This window comes from Populus nigra, chromosome 16 (genome assembly GCF_951802175.1).
Source record: "Populus nigra chromosome 16, ddPopNigr1.1, whole genome shotgun sequence".
Taxonomy (NCBI): Eukaryota; Viridiplantae; Streptophyta; class Magnoliopsida; order Malpighiales; family Salicaceae; genus Populus; species Populus nigra.
In genome coordinates, this window is record NC_084867.1 from 7,365,215 (window position 1) to 7,386,224 (window position 21,010).

Here is a 21,010-nt window from a genome sequence, read left to right on the forward strand (position 1 = left end):
TAATACGAGAGGGGATCATTTATTAATCTCAACAAATCATTTTTAGTGGTAAAATGAAAAGAAAAAGAAATATTGAATTAAATTCAATTATAGCTCTAATAAATTCGATTATCTTGATTTTATTCAAGCTTCTAGGTGGTTTGACTAATCACCCTTGCCATTATAAGTGTTGGGATAAAAGACAAAAAGGTGGAAAGAGAGTAAAGAAAATCAAGACAAACAAAGCACAAAGCCCAAGTAAATGCTTATTTAAAAATATACATTTATATTGAAAAAATATCAACACACCAAATTCAAAAGTGATGTTTAAATTCTAAAGCGGAGGCTTCAGAAAATTAAGACATTCCACCATTCGAAAACATTACGGAGATAGCACTCTTGATTATATACTAACTTGGAACTCCATGTTCAAGCAAACAAGTTATTTAAGAACCCTTGAAACATGATAAGGTAGAACAAAAAACAGAGCCGACTTCAGAAACCACTAGCAATTCACTCAATCATCTCCTCGTCGTCGTCCTCGTTATCGACAATCTCTTGAATTTTCATCTTTTTCACTTTCTGGGCAGCATCATCCCTTGGGGCTTCGGGAATTTGAATCAAAACATCAGTCTTCTGCCCAGTGGTTGCATTAACGAGCCCGCCATTCTTCTCCACACGATAAACCAAGTCCTGTCCTGGGCCTGCATCTATGTACACAGTGGAGTTCTCATCAATCTCTTCTCTCACGAGCATTCTCGATAGCTCTGTAACCACCTTCCTCTCCAGCCATCTCCTTATGGGACGTGCACCATAGACCTAAAACAAGAGATAGACGACGTGAGTTCCTTCATCAAAACAGAGTACATAACAAGTGACAGAATATGGTGTCAGAACACTCACGGGATCATAGCTTTCTGCCAAAATATAATCCAGGGCAGCATCCGTAACTGCCAAAGCAATACCCCTCTCAGCAAGGCGGCTAGCAACGTCCTTCATTTGTAACCTTGCAACCTTTCTCAGTTGGTCATGAGAGAGTGGATCAAAAACCACTATCTCATCAAGCCGATTTAGTAACTCAGGCCTGAACTGCTTTCTCACCTGTCAGAAAAATCAACAATTGACAGCAAGTTATTATCTCAACTTCCTTCAAGCAACAAGCCTCTGACAAGACCCATCAAGACTGCATGACCGAATTTATAGAGCATTGAGCTTACCTCTTGCATCACTCTGTCTCGAGCAACTTGCATGGAACACTTGCCCAGCAGTCCAGACAGAAGGTGCTCCGCTCCAAGGTTGGAGGTCATGATAATCACTGTGTTTCTGAAATCCACAGTGCGGCCTTGACCATCTGTTAACCTTCCATCATCAAGAACTTGAAGAAGAGTATTAAAGACAGAAATGTGTGCTTTCTCCACTTCATCAAACAGCACAACGCTATAAGGCCTCCGCCTCACGGCCTCTGTCAGCTGCCCACCTTCCTCATGTCCCACATACCTGAAATACAAACACACGGGTGAGATATTATTCATGCAACCTTATAGAATAGAGAAGAAGAAATAGATGAAAAGTAAGTACTTACCCAGGAGGAGCACCAATAAGTCGAGATACTGAGTGTTGCTCCATGTACTCTGACATATCGATCCTCACTAGTTGGTTTTCATCATCAAAGAGCTGTTCAGCAAGAGCCTTGGCAAGCTCAGTCTTGCCAACACCAGTTGGACCCAAGAATAGGAATGAGCCAGTCGGCTGTTGAGGCCTGCCTAAGCCAGCCCTTGACCTCAGCACAGCCTCTGCAACAGCATTGACCGCTTGGTCCTGTCCTACCACTCTATGATGCAACCTGTCTGCAAGCCCGAGTAGCCTCTCCTTCTCATTCTGGCCAAGCCTTGTGACAGGAATACCAGTCCAGCGACTCACTACTTCTGCAATGTGTTCTGGTCCAACAGTTTCTGTCAGCATCAAGTTCTCGTCAGTGGTTGATCCTTCAAGACGTGTTATGGCAGCTTCCACTTCCTCCAGCGCCCCATAGCGCAAATCAGCAACTCTGGCTAAATCATATCTTCTTTCAGCCTCTTGTATGGAGAAATGTATCTCCTCTCTCTTCTGCTTGAGCCGCCTGATCTCATCAATCCTTTCTTTCTCCTTTTTGTATTTCATCAACAAGGGCTGAAGCTTGTCTCTCAAGTCGTCAAGTTCTTTTACAACCTGAAACAGTGTCAATATTGTCAGATTTACCATGAGAGAGATATAAAGCAGCACATAATTGATTTCCAGATCTTCTTTTAAGGTGCGATTCTTACTTCAGCCAGTCGAGCTTTGCTAGCTTTATCCTTCTCCTTCTCAAGAGCATGAAGTTCAACTTCTAGTTGCATTCTCTTCCTTTCAAGGCTATCAATTTCTTCAGGCTGGCTATCAAGTTGGACTCTCACATTTGCACAAGCTTCATCGACTAAATCAATTGCCTTATCAGGCAGATGACGACCTAAACACATCAACCGAAAAGACCAGCATTTATTATCCCGCCAAATGATCCCAATATATCAATCAATTATGTATGAAAATATACTACACTTCAATAAAATCACCAATTCAAAATTACTGGTGCAAATTAAAACCTGAAGGTGGAATTGAACTGTTAAAACGTACCTGTAATATATCGACTTGATAATTGAGCTGCAACCACAAGGGCTCTGTCCTGAATTCGAACACCATGATGACCCTCATACTTCTCTTTCAATCCTCGAAGAATGCTTATTGTGTCTGGAACACTAGGCTCAGCCACATAGACTTGTTGGAACCTCCTCTCAAACGCAGCATCTTTCTCCACATACTTCCTGTACTCTTCCAGGGTTGTGGCACCAATGCACCTGAGCTGACCTCTTGCAAGCATTGGCTTAAAAAGGTTAGCGGCATCCATGGACCCCTCTGTTCGACCCGCGCCTAGAACAAGATGAATTTCATCAATGAACAGAATCACCTTCCCCTCAGCTTCCTCCACTTCTTTCAACACGGCCTTTAACCTCTCCTCAAATTCCCCTCTATATTTTGCGCCGGCAACAAGGGCACCCATATCCAAGGCAATGAGCCTGACATCAGCAAGATTACTTGGAACATCCCCTCTCACAATCCTTTGGGCCAAACCTTCAGCAACTGCGGTTTTGCCAACTCCTGGCTCTCCAATAAGGACAGGATTGTTCTTGGTTCTCCGAGACAGAATCCTGACAACCCTCCTGATCTCCTCATCTCTTCCAATAACAGGATCAAGCTTTCCCGCACCTTCCACAAGATCTCTCCCATAAGTCTTCAATGCCTGAAAATTAGTATCCCCGGAAGCATTCTCCACCTTCTTCCCTTCCTTTCCTCGGAGTTTCTCTACCTCAGATTTCACTGTGGAAGCGGAAACTCCGACTTCTTTCAATAAATCTCTTATTTGGGAGTCCTCGAGAAGGCCTAAGATCATCTGATCAACAGCTAAATAAGAGTCCCCGCGTGATTTTTGTAACGCTTGAGAACGCCTTATCACCTTAATAAGACTAGTGCTGGGCGGAACTTCATCAGGAGGTGGAGACTGAGATGGGAGTTTCTTGAGGACTTGATTGAAAACTCTTTCTGCTGCCTGAGCAGTATTCTCACCATCACCGGCATTGGCAACCGCTTGTCTCAAGATTCCACTAGGGTCTGAAATAAGGGCCACAGCAAGATGTAATGGGGTTATCTGGGCATGACCAGCACCCACTGCCAATTCGTGAGCTGTTGCAAGAGCCTCATTGGTCTTGTGTGTGAACTTTCCAGGATCCATTGATTCCTTAACTTCAACGTCCTTTCTTCAAGCGAAGGAAACCAACGACAACGGTTTTGGAACTGATCATAAGAGAAAAACATCACACCATGTAAGATTTTTCCAAGAATATACAATATAGTTGTAGTACAACTACTAGCCACTAGCAGGTATGCTTGCAATAAGAATAAACAAAAAAAAGCGTTGCTGTCGCCGTTCGGAATACGAAAAGCACAGAACAGAAAAGCGCTAAAACTAGAAAATGAGATCGAAGGAGAAGGAAAGTGTAATTCTAATTTCTGCGTACCTGATCAGTTAACGAAACGGATGTCTTTCTTTCAGCTAGCTCCTTGACCTAAAACTAAAGCTGAATCTTCGATTGTTGAATCTGTTTCCGAATTGAGTTTGATCCTCTCTTTTTTTAATCTGCTTGGAGTGATGGAGGTGTGTTTTGAAGAGACGTGAGAGACATCTGGAAACGAGTAGATACGAGGCACTAGAAACTACTAGAAAGATATGGAAAAACGTATGCTCGCTTGCTCTTACACCTCTCCCCCTCCTGTCTTGTCCCTACAGTAATAACTAGTTGTAAATTTATCTTTTTTAAATAGATAAATAAATAAAAAACCTCTGACTAGGTTATTTTCTAAAAAAAAAAATATATACAGTAAAAATATATTTAATTAAAAAAAATTAATAATTTATGTAAATAAAAAAAATTAACAATCAAATAAAAAAATTAAGAGATGGATGTTGGCCAATATATTTATAGCATGTTTGGGAATATAGTTGTGGTTGTTTTTTAACGTGTTTTTCACTCATAAATGTATTAAAATAATATTTTTTATTTTTTAAAATTTATTTTTGATATCAATGCATCAAAATGATCTAAAAATATTAAAAATATATTAATTTGAAGTAAATAAAAAATTAAAAGAATTTTAATTTTTAAAAAAATATTTTTGAAACGCGAAAATAAATAGGGCTTAAAATATCGCAATACAGGTCATTTGATATGGGTCATTTACTCGATTGTGTTTAGTGAATTTATTTATGAAAATTAATCTGTAATAGAAATCAACACATACATAAAATTTATTGAATAAAAAAATTATATAAGGTTGTATATATTAAAAATATTACAAAAAAATATATGTTTTTAATTTTAAATATAAATTTAATCCATAAAAAATATAAAAAAAATTATAGATGAATCACACCAACCTCATAAAAAATTAAACACGCTCAATATAATAAAAAATAATTTTTATTTTAAAAAGTATAAATAAGTCTAAACAAATCATATAGGTATCAATCAAAATATAAATTAGAACATTATTTTTAAATAAACATATACAAAGTTGTAATTTATAAAAAAAAAAAAATGAGGTCAGGCACTATGGGCCTGGTAAGCCAGGCCTAGCACCTGGCCCACGAAGAAAGTTCTCTCTCCTGTGATCCATGACTTTTTTTTTCTAAAATTAATGGGAACAACGCATTGTCAGCTCCATCCTTTGGCAAAAAATAAATGACTCTTCATATGAAATCTTTAAAATTTGGTTATTGTGGTGGCTGGAAAAATAGAACTGTTTGTTGTTTTTTTCTAAAAACTCATTTTCAACATATTTTTAACTTAAAATACATAAAAAACACTCTATAAACCCTGTTAAACAAATTTATAATCTCAAAAAAAGAAACAAACCGCTTTAAAACCCAAAATCAACCCAAAAAAATATTCTTGAGCTTAGATCACATTTTTCATGCACTTTCAAGGTCCAAATACGTCTAATTAAAACTCCTCTCATCATATAAAGCTATTTGGTACAAAAATCAACTATTTTAGTTATTAGAATCTTCGCAACGATAATTTTTTCTCTTTAAACTAGAATTCAGTAAAACTCTCTCTCTCTTCTTATATATAAAAAGAACTGAAAAATGATGAAGATAAAATTTGATATCAAAATTAATTTTTTTAAAATTAAAGTAACTGATGAACTAATGAATTAAAAAATTTAGGGGTCTAAAATATACTTTTCAAATAATTTTTAAAAAATCATCTATATTACTGAGCTTTTTTATTTACTTTATTCAATATTTTCTCCAAAAAAAATGCTATTAAGTGCTCAAAAAGGTCCAATTATATATATATAAAAACAATATTACAATTAAAAACAATATTACAATCAACAGTTAATTATGAGAAGGTAAAGAGGAGGATGATCTACAATTAAAAAAAAAGTCACGCAGTTTATATTATAGACAATAATAAAAGTATGAATAAATAATTAAATCGGTGAGTAGAAAAAAAGTCAGAATAGAATATCCTCGATTCACCTAGAACAAAATACTCTTTCAAGTTTCATGATTAAGAGATTGTGCCCCACGCTCCTTTTCTAACATTTCACTATCTTAAACAAATTTATAATATATATATATATATATATATATATATATATATTAAATTAAATTAAAATAATAAACAATAAATTTCATTAAAAAAAAATTAGGTAAGATGACGGATAAAAATATCATCTAAAAATATAATTGATCAATAATTCAATTTACCTTAATTATAATGGACTATGATGATATGTATTTTTCTTACATGATTAATTTTTATATCCAGATTCTCACATACTATTTATTTTTATAATAATCATAATATTAGATAATAATTTATAATTTTATAATTAAATCTAAAATTTTAATTTTAATTTTAAGAGATAGCTTCACCCCGCTGCATGTCATGACATTAGATAAGGATATTTTTTAAAAAAATTATTTGTAATGAAAAACCAACAAAAATATCAAGTTAAATTACAATCAGATATGATTATATAGGAACTTAATGTTAGATTCTTAAAAAGAACGGTTAACTAATTATTTTATGGATTAAATATTAATTTACTCTTCTAAAATCAATTGGAACTAATATTTCTAAACAAATGGAATTACATGCAAAATTTACCTGTTTGTTTTAACATTTTAAAAATATTTTAAAAAAAGTTTAATTTTTTAATTTTTTTTAAATTAATATTTTTTTAATGTTATCCAATTATTTTAATGTGTTAATATTAAAAATAATTTTTAAAAAATAAAAAATATTATTTTAATATTTTTTAAAATAAAAACCATTTTAAAATATAATAACAATCACATTCTCAAATTAATCATGGTTGCACGTAAATAATACAATTAAACTTCTTTTGGCTTCATCGGATGTTGTCATATTATTCACAGACATCATGTTGTCAACCAAAGTAAAAACGCTTTCGTTTTGGAGTACAAAAGCCACGGCGGCTTCGGGCTCCAAAACTTTCTAACATCTCTCTCTCTTTCGATTCAAAGCCCTAAATAATCAGAAGAAGAAGAAGAGAAAAGATGGAGATGGCTCCAAAGTGAATCGGAAACTGTGTGTCCGAATTGAGATTAATTTCAACTGTTTCTTGGAAATCTAATAAAGATTGATAGACGTTGGTGTGTTCGTTCATCCCTTCCATTTTTTCAATTTCTTTTTATGATTTCCGTTATAATAATACATATTATATGTTTTCTTCTCTTCTCAGCCAAAATGTCTATGGCTAGTCGTATTCACTTAAACTCTCTCTCTCTCTCTCTCCTGTGTAGCTCCCTCCACCAGTGGAAGGAAGGCTGGTCTCTGTGAAGGCGTGATAGAAATATTCTTACGCAGACTCATTTCCAACCACCTTTACTGTTGCGCCACTTGTTAGAGTTCCCGGCAATAGTATTTTTTTGCTGAAAATCTTGCATGAGAGAAAAATGGATGGAAAGTTGGAAATGTCCCTCGATAAGCTACCTCTCAAGCGCTTGGAATCCATCGAAGAAAATGGCTTCGAACGTTTTCCTACGTATGCTATTTCTTATCGCCTTCATACCTACCAGTTGTGTTTTCTTAGCTATCTGTATTGTGATTGTGTATGTAAATGAAAAGTAGTTAGGTCCGATTAACTCCATTGACCATAGTAAGAGCTGTTAAACTTGAGCGTCAATTAACAAGCATGGAGTTCGAAATCCTCTATGTTAAGGTTAACTCTGTTGTTCTCTTCATTTACTCCGTAGTCAATTAGGTTCCAGGAAGACATAGGGAACTAGTGAGAAATAGATTTTTATGGTTTAGTGATGATTAATGTTTCTTCGATTGTTTTTTTTCCGGGGGTTACAGTGATATTGGATATGATGAGAAGCAAGTGTCGCTAATTCGACGAATAGATTTTGCTTGGGCGGTGGAGAAAGAAGACAAGGAGAAGAAACAGAAGAAAAAGCAGAAGAAGAGCTCCAGAGAGAGCTCATCTACAACAACACCATGGCCTTGGCAAAACATGGTGGAGAACTTGCACTTAGCTCATCAAGAACTCTCTGTCATTATTGATCTTATCAATACGGTGAGAGTCATCGTCATTTCATCTGCAATTCATTGTTCCTGTATCCTCTTTCTATTTACTTTGTGATTTTTGTACAAAGTTCCTGAATTGCTGTTTATTAGCCATTCTCTTTTGATGAATATGCACTTCAAGGAAGATATTTCTGTCTGCATTATGAACCGTTAACTCAGTGTAACGTGACTTGTATAGTTCTGTGACTAAATATGAGCCTTTTGGATTGGCATTTTGTGCTAGTAGAATTTGGGTTGTTCAGGAAGTCTGGGAAAGCTAAGAAATTGATTGGACACAAATTGTAAATTTTTTTTTACTATGAGTTAGGATAAAAAATGTTAACAACTCTACTGAAACTTTTATTTGGAGTACGTGTGGATGCTATTTTTCAGAAGAGTTGAAAATGTGCTGCTTGTTATCAACCTGTCATGTAGCATGAAAGTTTTTGAATATTTTGCACTTTACTTATAAAAGCATAAAGAATTTTGATTATCTTCATTGCTTGGTTTGTTTTTGTTTGACATACTCTCTTCTCAAGCTTTTTGGAAAAGCATGATGATGCCTTACATGCGTGTATGAATTAGTTTGCTCTGTGTTTTTTTTTTTTTTAAATAATGTATAGGTTGAAGCTAATGATGCTGTAACAGTAGCTGGGATGACCAGGCCAAAGCCATTACCCAATGAGATTCTGGCTGACCTTGCTGTATCAACAGCAACCAAGCTACAGTGCTACAGGGTATGTTTTTCCTCTTTTCTTTTCCTTTTCCTTTTGGGGCAGTATGGAAGGAAGATGGTACGCAGTAGCTTTATTGCACCTTCTTCTTCCAATTCCATGTGATTTACAAATCGGGCCTAGTGTTTTGTCTCTGGAGCTGCTAACAATGATGACTTGTTGTTTTGAATGATTTCTTTAAAGCTGTCTTTTATTTCCTGACATTCTGATTACATCTTTTAGTTGTTGACTTGTTCCATTTATTTCTTTGAAAGAATCTTGGTAAATATTTTAAGCAGTCTGCCAAAGCTTTGGAACAGCAAGTTGCCAGGGAAGCAAGATTTTATGGTGCTTTAATCAGGTGTGTTTGCTTTGTTAATCTCTAAATGTTTGAATTCATCACCCGGTTATAATTATTGTACTGGAAAGAAATGGTGGATGTATAAGAAGTTCCTTTTGCTTCTCTCCATGCAAACACTATATTCTTTGGCTGTGTTTGAGGAGTACCATGTGAGCTTATTAGATCTTTCTGTCTCTTTCTTCTGATATCGGATAGATTACAGCAGAACTGGAAAGTCAAACGGCAGCGTGTGGCAGCAATTGCTCCTGGAAATGAAGGCTTCATGATTGATCTTTTTGATAATTCATTATATGATTCAGTTGCAGTATTCCAGCCATCTTCTCTGTCCACAATTCGCATCGATCATGACTCAGACGGCATGCTAGCCATAAATTTACCTTCAAAATCCTGTCATTCTCTTGTTTTTGGTTTTCTCAGTGGGCATTCTAATGTTCCAAAGAAATCCAATAAGACTAAAACCCATGGCTCACTCAAGAATCCATCTAAAAAACCTGAGAAAGAATCTTTAAGTGATAACGAATGTGTGAAGGATACACACTTACTGCTTCGTAAGGTTCATCGAACCATTTTTGATGAACAGGTAGCTTCTCTCTTTTTATCTTTCTGATGTTGCTTATCCATTTCAATTTTATAAACCTTCAGTTCTTATGGTTCCAGGTGTTTGATATGGTGAACCGTGGTGCAGTTAACCAATCATCTGGACTCAATGTTACTGGAATACAAGAAAATTATCTACAATTGTGCATAGGTCCTGGCATTTCTATATTTATATCCATTGTGCCATCTGATCAGGGTGATCAAGCAATTGATAGTGAAGGCCCGGAGAACTTAGAATCTGCAGTTGTACCTTTAGACTCGTTTGACGGAGTGAAGTTAGCTGAAGAAAAGCACAACAGTCTTACTAAAAAGCCTAGATTTCCTAACTGCATTACTTATGAAATATATCTCAAACAGATATTTCATGAGTATGTATTTGTAGAAGCAAAGGGTAGACCTTCTTTCACTGGTACTCGCATGCCTGGTCAACCAGCAAATGATGGATCTGGTCTTCTCAGTCATTTCTGTTTGTCTCTCTCTCATAGAATAATTTCGAACAAAGTTCTTATGGAGTTGGAAAACGTGGTATGTCCAGATTACTTGTTAGACATGGATTAATCCAAAGTTTTTTGGCAGTGATGCATTGTTGAACTTCTCCTTGGTTTCTATAGGTTTGCAGAGTGCCATATCTTCATTTGATATCTCACCCCACTTGGCATTCTCGGTCATCTGCATGGACAATCTTTATGAAGATTCCTCCATCCATTCTCCATGCAAGCTCTCAAACCCGGACGCCAGACATCCAAAACATGAAGAATGTTGTTAAATCAGAGTTTTGGACTAAGGTTGTGGTACATGATGATTGCATTAACATTGAAGCAGAAGGAGCTCCTAATGTTGTTGGACTATTTAAAGACAGTTCTGATGATAAATGTTCTACCAACAAATATGACTGCAACTTGGATGATCTTCCTGTGATAATCCTGCAGCAGGTTTGTTGCCACATCCAATATTTCTGATTGTGTCTCCTGCTTTTATGATGTTACGAATAAATGTAGGAGTCAAACTAGACTCTGCCCTGCATTTATATTGATCTGAGCTTCCCCGGGTAAAAGAAGATTCAGACTTCAGAATAATAAGAAAAAGCAGTTGATGTGGAAGTTCTTTACAGCTTTTCTGATACTAAGAAGCTGGAATGAAACACTGGTGGCAATTAGTAGACTTTATTGATAACTTGAGTACATGTCTTAAAAGGTGGTTATTAAGCTTGTAATGCCATATTTCCAACCTTGGAATAAAAAATTACCATAGAGGAGTCCGGGTCTCAATTAATTCTCCCTATAAAAGAACACATCAGGTCATCTTTGTATGATTTTTGCTGTTAGATCATGTTTGGCATTTTTGTTGTTCTATTATTTTTATTTTTTAAAATTTCTGTGGTTTCCTGTTTCTCGTCTTGTATCAAAATAAATGTGGTGCAATTCATACATCTCAGTTACTTGAAGAAGCATTTGTATAGAAGAACCCTAGGCAAATGGACATTAGAAGATGTAGCATTGTTTTGACAGCCAGGGATTCTGTTTGCAATTGATACATCATGTACTGTTGTCCTTCACTCTTTATGTTTTTTTTCTGTTCCTGAAGAATGACTGGCAATGAAGATACACATACACAGATTTACTGATTCTCAATTTGTTAATTTCTTGTCCTGGGTTTGTGATAGGTTGCAAGCCAGGTTATTCGCTGGCTTCATGAGGAAGCACTTGCAGTGGGAATAAAAGCAAACCGTGACTTTTTGTGTTTGTCCTTTGAGTTGGAGCAGGGTGAAATTCTTAACCTCGTGGCACACGTGGACCCAGAAGATACTCAAGGATGCATCTCCTGGTGGTTGACAATGGAAGACGGTTTTGCAGAGGAGAAGAAACTTCATATGAACATTGCGGACGGTGCATCCGAATACAGGAAGTTCTTGGGATATTTACCGTTGGATGTGCTATACTCAACACTGATGGATTTAGTTAGTTTGTGTGGTGGTGGGAGCCATTGAGAAACCACGTCTTTCTTGACTGATTAATTGAAGAGACTTTAGAGACCACACTATTGTGCATAATTTTGCATAAATCTGAATGGTAGAGATGGTCATCTCCATGGTCTAACGGAGTGAAAATATAACCTTCCATGATTCCCTGCAAGCAGCCACGAAGTCCAATTCATGTTTGTTGCTAGATTTCGTAGAATAATCTTATCGACCTGTCTTTGCCCTGTATAATTTGAGCTTACAAGTGTCTGGAAAGATTTTAGCTTACTAGTTCTTTCTTGTGTTGTGTATTTTTTTTTATATTTTTCCAAACAAGCATGAGAAATCCCACAAGTATTACTGCAACGGAGAAGAAGATCCATGTGGAGAGCGGGAAATAGGAGAGACAGATTGACACCGATGGTCTCTGAGCATTGATGCTGAATTCTGGCAATCTCTTGATAAAGAGTTCCTTGGAGCGAATTGAATGGCTAATCAGCATCTGCTGAATCTTGGGGTTTTTTTAACGTCTAGAAAAGACTTTATTGAAGAAAAAAAACCAAAAAATTGTTCCCCCGTGTTTCTTTATAAAGTTCAAGGTTTCATGTAAATCTGTTATTCAATTAGTTATTTGTTGATTAATTAAGTTTTATAGTTTTTGTTCTAACTACAACTAGAAACAACTCAATATGCCTCTTTATCTGATAAAGGTTTCCTTAATTAGAATTATATGTTTTGATGAAATTCAAATATTGTACCGATATAAATAAATTAGAATTTATCTTTTCCAAGCAATTTACAGCTTTTATTTACTTGCCTTCTTTCTAGCGTAGTGTTGCTTGGAATAAATAAATATTTAAAGTTTGAAATCCAGGAACATCCATACTTTGCTTGATTATATAAATATGATACTTGCCTTTGCTTAAATAATCTTTTTTTCTAGATAATCCTTGAAATATTTTTTCACATATTAGCTATCTTGATCCAATCAAAATTTCTTAATACTTATTTTAATTTGTATTCCAATTTTATTGTATTTTATATTGAACTTGGACATATTAAATTCTAGTATATACAAATCATTCGTATAATTACTAGATCAATAAAAACAATATTATTATAAAAGAACAATATTTATCCTGAATAATAAATTTAAGTACATTTAATACTAAATAAAAAGGAAATAATGTCTTAAAAATACTAGAATAAAATAAAAAATTATAAAATTCTAGTATCAGCCCATTCAGTAAAACAAAATAACTAGTTCTTACAGCTAAATACATCAACGTTTTGCTTCATTACTGCTTCATTACTGAGTTGTAGGTCCACTTTACCTTCAACTAATCTTCCACTTTTCTTTAATTTCTATATGCAATTGTAAATGTGAAAACAACATTCGATATTAAATACTCAAGAACTACAATGTAAAATAGTAAAATCATTCATTTATAAACATACTTAAAGTAGAAGTTTCATTAAGCTTCTTTGCCTTCACGATTGCAAGATATTCCTTGCAATTCCTCCTTCAATATCATCCCATGCCATAATGATGACAGGTGTCCTTTTTTCTGGATGCCCCCAGCAGGCTTGTTTGTTTTAGAGGTCTTTTTTCCTTCTTAAAGGCCTCTTTAATAGTCATATTAAACAATTCTGGCAATATATTATCCAACTTATTTATGTAATATTTCATAATGACTTGTGAAAAGTTTTGGGGTAATAACTATAAGACCATGTCAACACATGACTAATGGTCAATAACAAAACCCAATTAGCTCAATTTCTCAATATAGTCAATCATTTTCGAAACATAGTTGTTCACTGAAGAACTCTCTATCATCTTGTAGTGAAACAATTCCTTAGATATCTCATACCTATTAGTCTTATAGGTCTCATCAAACAATTCTTAGAAATGTATAATCATAATATGGGCATCCATATACTCATGTTGCCTTTGAAGTTCAGGTGATATACTAGTTAACATCACACATGCAACTTATTCATCATCATTAACATGACGTTGATGTTCATTCCTAATTTCTTTTTCAACATCCTCAATAGGAGCATCTAGAATTGGGTTTTCTAGAACATACAACCTTTTTTCTTGCTTAAAAACAATTCTTACATTTCGATGTCAATTCAAGAAATTTGATCCAGTTAATTTATTAGCATTAAGTATGTTTTGTAGAGATATATTACTACTCATTTTTATCTACCAACATACCTAATTTTATAGCATTAAATATATTTGATTAACGGTAACCTTGAGTGATTCAACAAGTTATCCATGAATAAAACTTTGATTTTATACATATAAAAATGGAAGGAAATTATTCATGTTCTCAACATGTGCTTAATATATTAATGAGGGATTTATTATCAATTAATTAGGTCTCATACATAACATGGCATAACATATATACATTTTATACATAATAATTTATATATAAACATACACACCTAACACGTCATTCTAATTGGATGATTATGGACATATCTAAGTTGATTCCCTCGAGCCATTGAAAAGAATTAGATGGTCAAATCCTAGGTAGTTGTAACAAGTATTCATAAGTCCATTACAAGCACCTTGGTTGTAGCTGTCATCGTCATTTATTTCTTTATCTTAGATTACATAATAATTTTATATCTAAATTTCTAAATTACATATAATTTACATAATTATTCAAGAAATCTCAAGTTACATTCAAAGAGAATTTGATGAGAAAATAATTACAACCTAGAAGAAAAAATAGAGATATTGTAGGACATGCAAACACTATTTAATAAAAATTACAATCATTCAACCATTAATAAAAGAAGAATCACATTGGTCTTTAATGTTCATAATTACCCATCATGCATAAAACATTTTAATATGCATAATTAAAAATATATAGTGCATGTTATTTTAATTATTGGCTTTATATGCAATTTAAAATAATATTTCTAACACTTAGAAATATTCAATCAAATCCAATTTGGTAATTTCCCAAACAATTTTTTTTTGCTTCAAAAACTCTCATTAAATTAGAAAAAATATTTTTCTAAAATTTAATTAAACCATATAATTAAATAAATCCTAATCCCATTAGGATATTATAAAACTAAAAAAAATTAATTAAAAAATTTAATTCATTTCTAATTCTATTAGAAAAATTAATTGTATAATTAATATAATTTCTAGTTTCAATTTTAATATAAAATCATTATTTTATATATGAAAGGCTAAAATCATAATTTTAGTCCCAAATATAACTAAAAGTAATTACATATAAGTTATTGGGGTAGATATGTAATTCTACCCCAAAAAAATCCTAATATAAGCAGCAGGGTAGAATCATAATTCTTTCTTGTCATCTTTTTCTTGCTACAGTAGCTACTGTTGCCAGTGTGGTCTGCCCACGCCGATGGCAGCCATCAACAATGGTAGCAGTACTACCGCTACACCTGGTGGCAGCGTTTGGCACTGTTTGTGGCCTTCTGCTAACGACAACTAGCTGTGGACGTAGCACAACCAGGCATCGCTGGTGGTTGTTGCAGCCATCTAAAACCATTTTTTCTTAAATTGGTGGTGACTTCCAGCCAGATCTAGTCAGAACAGTAACTAGAAAGAATAATAAGAGAAAAAAATACTTTTGGAAAAAATAAATTTGCATTGAACTCCAATAACAATTAAACAGCTACACCTGGTGGCAGCGTTTGGCACTGTTTATGGCCTTCTGCTAGCGACGACTAGTTGTGGCCGTACCACATCCAGGCATCTCTGGTGGTTATTGGAGCCATCTAAAACTATTTTTTCTTAAATTGGTGGTAAATTCCAGCCAGATCTAGTCAGAACAGTAATAAGAAAGAATAATAAGAGAAAAAAATACTTTTGGGAAAAATAAATTTGCATTTAACTCCACTAACAATTAAAACATGCAATCAATAAATCTAATTGTCTAATAAAGGCTCAAACTTATGAACTGGGTAACTTAGGCTAGCACATCAAACCTACGAACCGAGTTATAGACTCTAGCAGGATTATAATTATTTTTTTCAAAACTATTTTTTATTTAACTATATGATAAAAAAATAGATGATCTAAAAATCAAACACCAACTCAATACTGAAATGTTGATTAAAATAATTTTTTTAAAAAAAGTTAAACTCGCAGATTTGAGAACCAGGTCAACCAACCAAACTTGTGAACATGTCTATGGACTTTATAAAGTTTAATAAATGGCTTTTATCTGAAACTATTTTTTTTACAATATGAGAAAAAATAAAAGGAAAAAAAAGTCAAGTTCAATAAAAAAAAAGACACCCCGACAAACTCATTTTGGCTTCGTAATTGTTTTCTTAAACTAAAACAAAATTGGAAAAAATAAGAGACAAAAGTAAATCAAGATATTTAATTTTGCAATATGGGTAATTTACTTGGTTGTGTTTAACAAATTTTTTTATTAAAATAAATTTGAAATAGAAATTAACACGCACATAAGATTTATTGAGTAAAATAAAAAAAAAATATTATGCAAGGTAGCATATATTAAAAATATTATAAGAAATAAATAGTTTTTATTTCTAAAAATAAATTTAATATATATAAAATAAAATAAATGACAAATGAATCATACTAATATCTTCAAAAATTAAACATATCCAGTATAATAAAAAAATTACTATTTTAAAAAGGATAAATAAGCCAAAAAAATATCAAAGAAGTAAAATACAAACTTAAAAATTATTTTTAAAAATATAAAAAAAGGTTTAAATTTTAAAAAATCAAAACTATATTTGAGAGAGAGAGAACAAGGCTAGGCTAGATGTTTGGCCCATGAATAAAGAGTCCGCACGCGGGCCTTAATGTTATTTGGAAAAAGAACAGGTGATGCATCGTCTAGAATCCCTAGATTATGGTGGTTTGTTTTTTTCTTCTAAAACTCATTTTCAACCCTTCAACTTATTTTCAACCTAAAACATCTAGAAAACACCTTAATGATCTTATTAAACCAACTTTTAACCTTTTAAAATGTGAAAAACCGCTTCAAAACCCAAAATCAATCCGAAATATTTTTTTTTTTGAGCTCATATATGTTTTTTTGGTCACTTTAAGGTAAAAAAAAAACACTTAATTCAAACTCCCTTGATTATATGCAACTATTTGGAGTAAAAATCCTTTGTTTTGGTGGTTGGAATCATAGAAATACCATCTTTCTCTCTCTAGGTTAGAATCTGGTGATTCCCTCTCTCTCCACTCAACCTATAAGGATTGAAAAATTATAAAAATATAGTTTAGTACTAAAACTTATTTTTCTACAATTAGAGAGACCGGTCACCTGATAACTAAAAATGATAAGGGATTCAAATGTAATTTTCAAATAAAATTAAAAAGGCACCATCTATTTTACTTGTGTTTTTCACTTCAGTTCTCTATCTTTCTATTCAATCCTCTCTTTAAAAAAATGCATTTGGGTGCTAATTTAGGCTAATAAGGGCACAATTGTGTAAAAAAAAGTTTGATGATCAAATTGAAATTTTCAAAAAAAATCATTGCTCTAATCCTCAATGATACATGAGATGGTGAACAATGATTTTGAATATAAAAAACACCATACTGTTTAGCATTTCTTATATTATGGAAAGAGAAACAATTTAATATAGTTGTAAAGATTTTTTAGAAGGTTACATGACATCGATAAAATAATGAAGGTATGTGTTGATCAAATAGTTGGTTTAGAAAATTGTGAAATTTAAAATGGATGGAAATATTAATTGAAGAGATAGTTTAAAAAAATGATAAATGGATTGATGATGGTAACTCTTTTTTATTAGGAGAGACACTAGTGACAAGACCCTTGGCATGAGAAGCTAGATTGATAAAGGAAGCAAGTAGGTGTTCTTCACCTTCGCTAATCATAAGAAAATTATAAAAGTCATAATTTCTTTAAATGCATATTGTTCAATTATTAATTATGAGATAGATATAGATAGAAATGAATGAATTTATTAGACTAGCTATTCGAAGAAGGGCTAGTGATATTTGTGTTTAGATGACCGAGATAATTTGTAAGACTAGCCAACCAAAGAAAAATTAATGGAGTCTGTGTTCAAATGACTGGGATAATTTATTGGACTAGCTAACCGAAGATGGACTAGTGACATCTGTGTTCAAATGACCAAGAAACTTTTATTAGACTAATTGACCGAAGAATGGTTAGTGGCATCTGTGTTCAGATGACCGAGAAAATTTTATTAGTACTAGCTAACTGAGAAGGGCTAGTGGTAACAATATGTCTAATTATCAGGACATTAAATCTATTCATATATATATCAGAATTGTGATAGTTAAATTTTATTAGTATTTTTATCAGGACATTAAAGGGCTTAGCCTTCTTTTTATCTTTTCAATTTCAATAGTTAAATGCATCAATCAATCCTTTGAATTGTGATATATGTCTGCATTTAAAACGAGTATTTGCGATAAATTAAAGATATCTTATATTATCAAGCTTGTTATTATAAAACATGCTTAAGTTAGAAAATTTAATGATACTTTAAGTGCAATATGATGATATAAAGCCTTAATAAAAATACACTTTTAAATACTAATCAATTTGATCATTGGATTGAGCTAAAACTTTACCAAAAGTTATTGTTCTATATTGGATTAAAATTAGGACAACTTTCTAGTTTTCTTAGTAAATTAGAACTCTTCAAACTTGATCAATTATTATTCATTATCAATTTCAGTCTTTCTTTTTTCTATTTAAATATGAACAATTACCATTCTCATCTTGTTGACACATGAATATTTATTTTTAGTGTAAACAAAATATACATTAAGAAAAGTAGGAAATTTGTATCCATGTAAAAACATATTTAACATTTTAAAATATACCAAAACCAAATCCCAATTTCAAACCCAATACAAACTCATCACCCGTAAATGTCATGTCACTCCTTAAAGAGAAAGAAAAGCTCCTATAAAACTTTAATGGTAAATTCACTTGCCAACTCGGAGGACAATTTGGTTATGCTAGAAGTAAGACCAATATGATCCTTATTAGCTGCTCCCTTATCACTTTTTTAGAACTCAAGTCCTAGCTAAGTCAAAAACCTTAAAAATGGATTGAGAGAGCCATGTTGTTCGTGCTCCAACCTTAGCTTTTAATAGAGTTTTAAAATTAATTTTGAATTTTACATTGAAAATATCCTTATAGTTATTCTAGTTACATTTACATAAGATACATAAGATATTAATGATATGATTATCTAAATATCTAGAATTATCTATTAACTATAATAAATGTATGTGCCATGATAGTGTTGTAATCTAAATCTAAGTTAATGGGACTTTATCTCTTATGAGAGTAGATATGAAATGAATGAGATATGTTCCCTTCATAGCTTTATACATTTAATTGTTTTCTAACATGAGTTTGATTTAATGGAGTGTTTAAGATATTTGAGCATGTGTGTTTAGTAAGGGAGAAGTTCCAAGATTAAGTGAATGACTAAGTAGCATCCAAAGAATAATAAAAAAAGAGGTATAAGATGATAGAGCCCAACAAGAGAATTATAACTTTGCATCAAGAGAGTGATAGAAAATGCCAATAAAGGCTAAATGAAAGCTAACAAGTCCTTGCACAAGATGAGGTGTGGTACAAAGAAGATCACATATGAAAAAGTGGTAGCTCTTCTTAAAAATAATGAAAAATGGCAAATCAGCCACGACAAGAAAAAAAACAACATCATAATAAAGAGTAATCCAAAATATCATGGTCACTTAAAATATTAATTTTCAAAAGAGATGTTTGGCTAAAAGAATGACCAAGACAATTGCTAGAAAAATCTTCTTAAGATGAAGATGGAAGATCAAAAAATAATAGCAACAATGTGGTTATCCAAAAAAATAAAACAAGACATTGAGTTTTTATTTTTATTTTTATTTTCATCAATAAGAGATGAAAAAAGTGCAACAATATGATCCTCGAACACAATCCAAATTTTAAGAGTTGTGAGATTTTTAAAACTAAAGGGAAGTGTTAAGATTAATCTCAAGTGTATATTTATAGTGTCCTTGTAGTTATCATAGGTATATATACAGAGGACATTAATGATGTGATTATTTAAAAATCTAGAATTATTTATAGTCTATTATAAATATATTTGTTCAAAGTATTGTAATCCAAGTTCAAGCCATATCACCACACGTCGTGTGTGGTCATATATGCTTCTTTTTTATTAAAGTAGATGTTCGGGTCAGTTTACGAGCATCTTGACTAGCCTCACGTATCCTGAAGTTAATAACCATGTAAACCTCTAATGACCCTGGGATTTGTAAAACTCGAACTGATGATCTCTAAAAAACAAATCTAGAATCTAACCAATTAAACAACACCTTAAATCCACGTGGCTTGGTGCAGAATAGAATTGCAGTTCATGAAAAGCTAATTTTTTGCGTTTTCACAAATTTCATCAAATAGACACAATTCTCATTGCTAAAGAAATAGCTAATAATAAAATAAAATAAAAGAAGAATGGTTTTTTGGATTATTAGATGGCGAAATCACAGGTTACTTTAATGTTAATAGCCAATTCTCATGTCAGACTACCTTACGAAAAAAGGATGGATGATTATTAGTCTTGGAATATATATGGCGCGCATAAAAAGAGTCAGTTTGTTCAAAATAAGAAGAAGAAGAAAGAGAAAGAAGTGCCTAAAACCATGCAACACCAAAAAATCCTTTCTCCTCTTTTTGTCTCTCTCGATCTTTGCTCTCCTGCCTTCCACTCGCCTCTCTCTCTCTCTCTGTTGTTTTTTGCTCTGTGGGTCTCTCTGCTCATTTTGCTTCCTGGGGTTTCTTTTCTTTTCTTTGGGTTGCCAGCCTCTCTAGCACCTTTTGGTTGTGCATTTGCTTTCTTTCCTGTGTAAGTACTTTGTAAATTCTCGTGATTGTTTAGCACCTTTTTTTTGCTCTCTCTAATCTGCCACCACCTAACATTAAGGCATGATTTACATCTTACTTAATAAATCCCTTAGGTGGAAATACTCATCCTCTTTTCTGTTTTACTGTATGATCTCCTGTGATGGGACCGTCAGAACCTGAAGCAAGACAGATGTTTCCAGATAACAAATCTGAACATGGGAGTGAAACTAGTAATGGTTTGAGGACGTGCCCTGCAACTACTCTCGGAGAAGATGATCATCTTACCAATAGCAGAATGTTAAACTCCCCGTCGCCCT

General features: G+C 33.0%; 2 protein-coding genes across 2 annotated transcripts; one reads left to right on the top strand and one right to left on the bottom strand.

Annotated features, from left to right (window-relative positions):
* Nucleotides 1-294: 294 nt before the first annotated feature.
* On the bottom strand, nucleotides 295-4,229 carry LOC133676001 (chaperone protein ClpB1). Its single transcript, XM_062097577.1, has 7 exons — nucleotides 4,068-4,229; nucleotides 2,629-3,843; nucleotides 2,283-2,464; nucleotides 1,562-2,187; nucleotides 1,197-1,476; nucleotides 883-1,080; nucleotides 295-798 (listed from the first exon to the last, which is right to left on the bottom strand). Exons 2-7 carry the CDS (start codon nucleotides 3,779-3,781, stop codon nucleotides 493-495), a joined length of 2,745 nt encoding a protein of 914 aa, XP_061953561.1. The 5' UTR covers nucleotides 3,782-3,843; nucleotides 4,068-4,229; the 3' UTR covers nucleotides 295-492.
* Nucleotides 4,230-7,064: 2,835 nt separating this feature from the next.
* On the top strand, nucleotides 7,065-12,392 carry LOC133676108 (mediator of RNA polymerase II transcription subunit 17). Its single transcript, XM_062097687.1, has 9 exons — nucleotides 7,065-7,237; nucleotides 7,388-7,629; nucleotides 7,944-8,163; nucleotides 8,777-8,890; nucleotides 9,142-9,227; nucleotides 9,423-9,807; nucleotides 9,885-10,349; nucleotides 10,436-10,756; nucleotides 11,488-12,392. Exons 2-9 carry the CDS (start codon nucleotides 7,541-7,543, stop codon nucleotides 11,809-11,811), a joined length of 2,004 nt encoding a protein of 667 aa, XP_061953671.1. The 5' UTR covers nucleotides 7,065-7,237; nucleotides 7,388-7,540; the 3' UTR covers nucleotides 11,812-12,392.
* The last annotated feature ends 8,618 nt before the right edge of the window (nucleotides 12,393-21,010 follow it).

Coding starts and splice junctions, on each gene's coding strand:
- LOC133676108 (XM_062097687.1), top strand. CDS start 7,541: ATGGATGGAAAGTTGGAAATGTCCCTCGATAAGCTACCTCTCAAGCGC. Junction 7,630..7,943: donor GGCTTCGAACGTTTTCCTAC/GTATGCTATTTC, acceptor CGGGGGTTACAG/TGATATTGGATATGATGAGA. Junction 10,757..11,487: donor CTGTGATAATCCTGCAGCAG/GTTTGTTGCCAC, acceptor GGTTTGTGATAG/GTTGCAAGCCAGGTTATTCG.
- LOC133676001 (XM_062097577.1), bottom strand. CDS start 3,781: ATGGATCCTGGAAAGTTCACACACAAGACCAATGAGGCTCTTGCAACA. Junction 2,465..2,628: donor ATCAAGTCGATATATTACAG/GTACGTTTTAAC, acceptor TGATGTGTTTAG/GTCGTCATCTGCCTGATAAG. Junction 1,081..1,196: donor GAGACAGAGTGATGCAAGAG/GTAAGCTCAATG, acceptor TTTTTCTGACAG/GTGAGAAAGCAGTTCAGGCC.